Consider the following 1,131-nt stretch of genomic DNA (forward strand, 5'->3'; position numbering starts at 1 on the left):
CACACCACACCACACCACACCACACCACACCACACCACACCACACCACACCACACCACACCACACCTCTAATCTCACCATGCCCATCAAATTATGTGTCCTTCCTTCCATCTGTCTGGCAGCCAATCAGAACGCCCTTCAGCGAGGAAAGTCTTTCAAGACACGAATTGGCCAGTACTCCACCCCCATGGAGTCTATTCAGGGAAACACAGAGCTGTTGGAGGAGGAGGATGAAGACGTTCCGTAAGTGTGACTTGACTTAACGCGCGTGCGTGCGTACGCACATAGAGAGACACATACGTAGATACACACGCATGCATGCATGCATGCCTATGGAGGAGTCTGTTCAGGGAAACACGGAAGTATGGAAGGAGGAGGAGGATGAAGATGTTCCGTAAGTGTGGCTTGACTTAACGCGCGCATATACGCACACATACACGTAGAAAGATATATACACAGACATAAAAAAGCTTGCGCACATGTGCACACACTCACACATGCACACACACAGATGCACAGAGGTTCGGAAGGAGGAGGGGGAGGGTGTTCAGTAAGTGTTGCTTGGACTTGGCTCATGCATACATGCACACACGCGCGTGTATACACACACAAAGGAGCGTACACACACACTCACACACACACCCACACGTATACATACATACTCACACACACACACACACATACACACACACACACATATACACACACACATAGAGACAAAGGCATGCATTAACACACACTCTCTACACACACACACACTCACACACGCACAAACACAAACACTGTGTGCGCTTTCCCCCTCTTCCCACTCACTGATGAATGGTTGGTGGGTGCGCTTTTTTCGGCTGTGCGCTCCATCCCACTTCTCATCATTGTTTTGCTATTGTTTTTGTTTTTTCCCCCTGCTGCGTCATGTTTTTGGCAGAATGTTACTTTTTTTGTAGAATGGAGGTGAAACACGACTCTCTCACACATGCACGCTCATGTGTCCACACACACACACACGCACACGCATGCACATGCACACACTGTCTGTCCCTCTGTGTCCTACTCGTTCTCTCTTACCCCCCTCTCTCTCACTTTCTCTCTCTCTCACTCTTTCTCTCTCTTTCTCTCTCTCTCTCTCTCTCTC

General features: G+C 49.2%; 1 protein-coding gene across 1 annotated transcript in view; it reads left to right on the forward strand.

The window, feature by feature from the left end:
* Positions 1-1,131, forward strand: part of LOC101847461 (phosphatidylinositol 4-phosphate 5-kinase type-1 alpha) — a gene marked incomplete at its 3' end in the record, with an annotated part of 93,375 nt that overhangs the window by 55,363 nt on the left and 36,881 nt on the right. The window contains 1 exon segment of the mRNA XM_013089914.2: positions 122-242. Within this exon segment, the coding sequence (XP_012945368.1) occupies positions 122-242 (121 nt within the window).

Source organism: Aplysia californica, unplaced genomic scaffold, assembly GCF_000002075.1.
Source record: "Aplysia californica isolate F4 #8 unplaced genomic scaffold, AplCal3.0 scaffold01078, whole genome shotgun sequence".
NCBI classification, from domain to species: Eukaryota; Metazoa; Mollusca; class Gastropoda; order Aplysiida; family Aplysiidae; genus Aplysia; species Aplysia californica.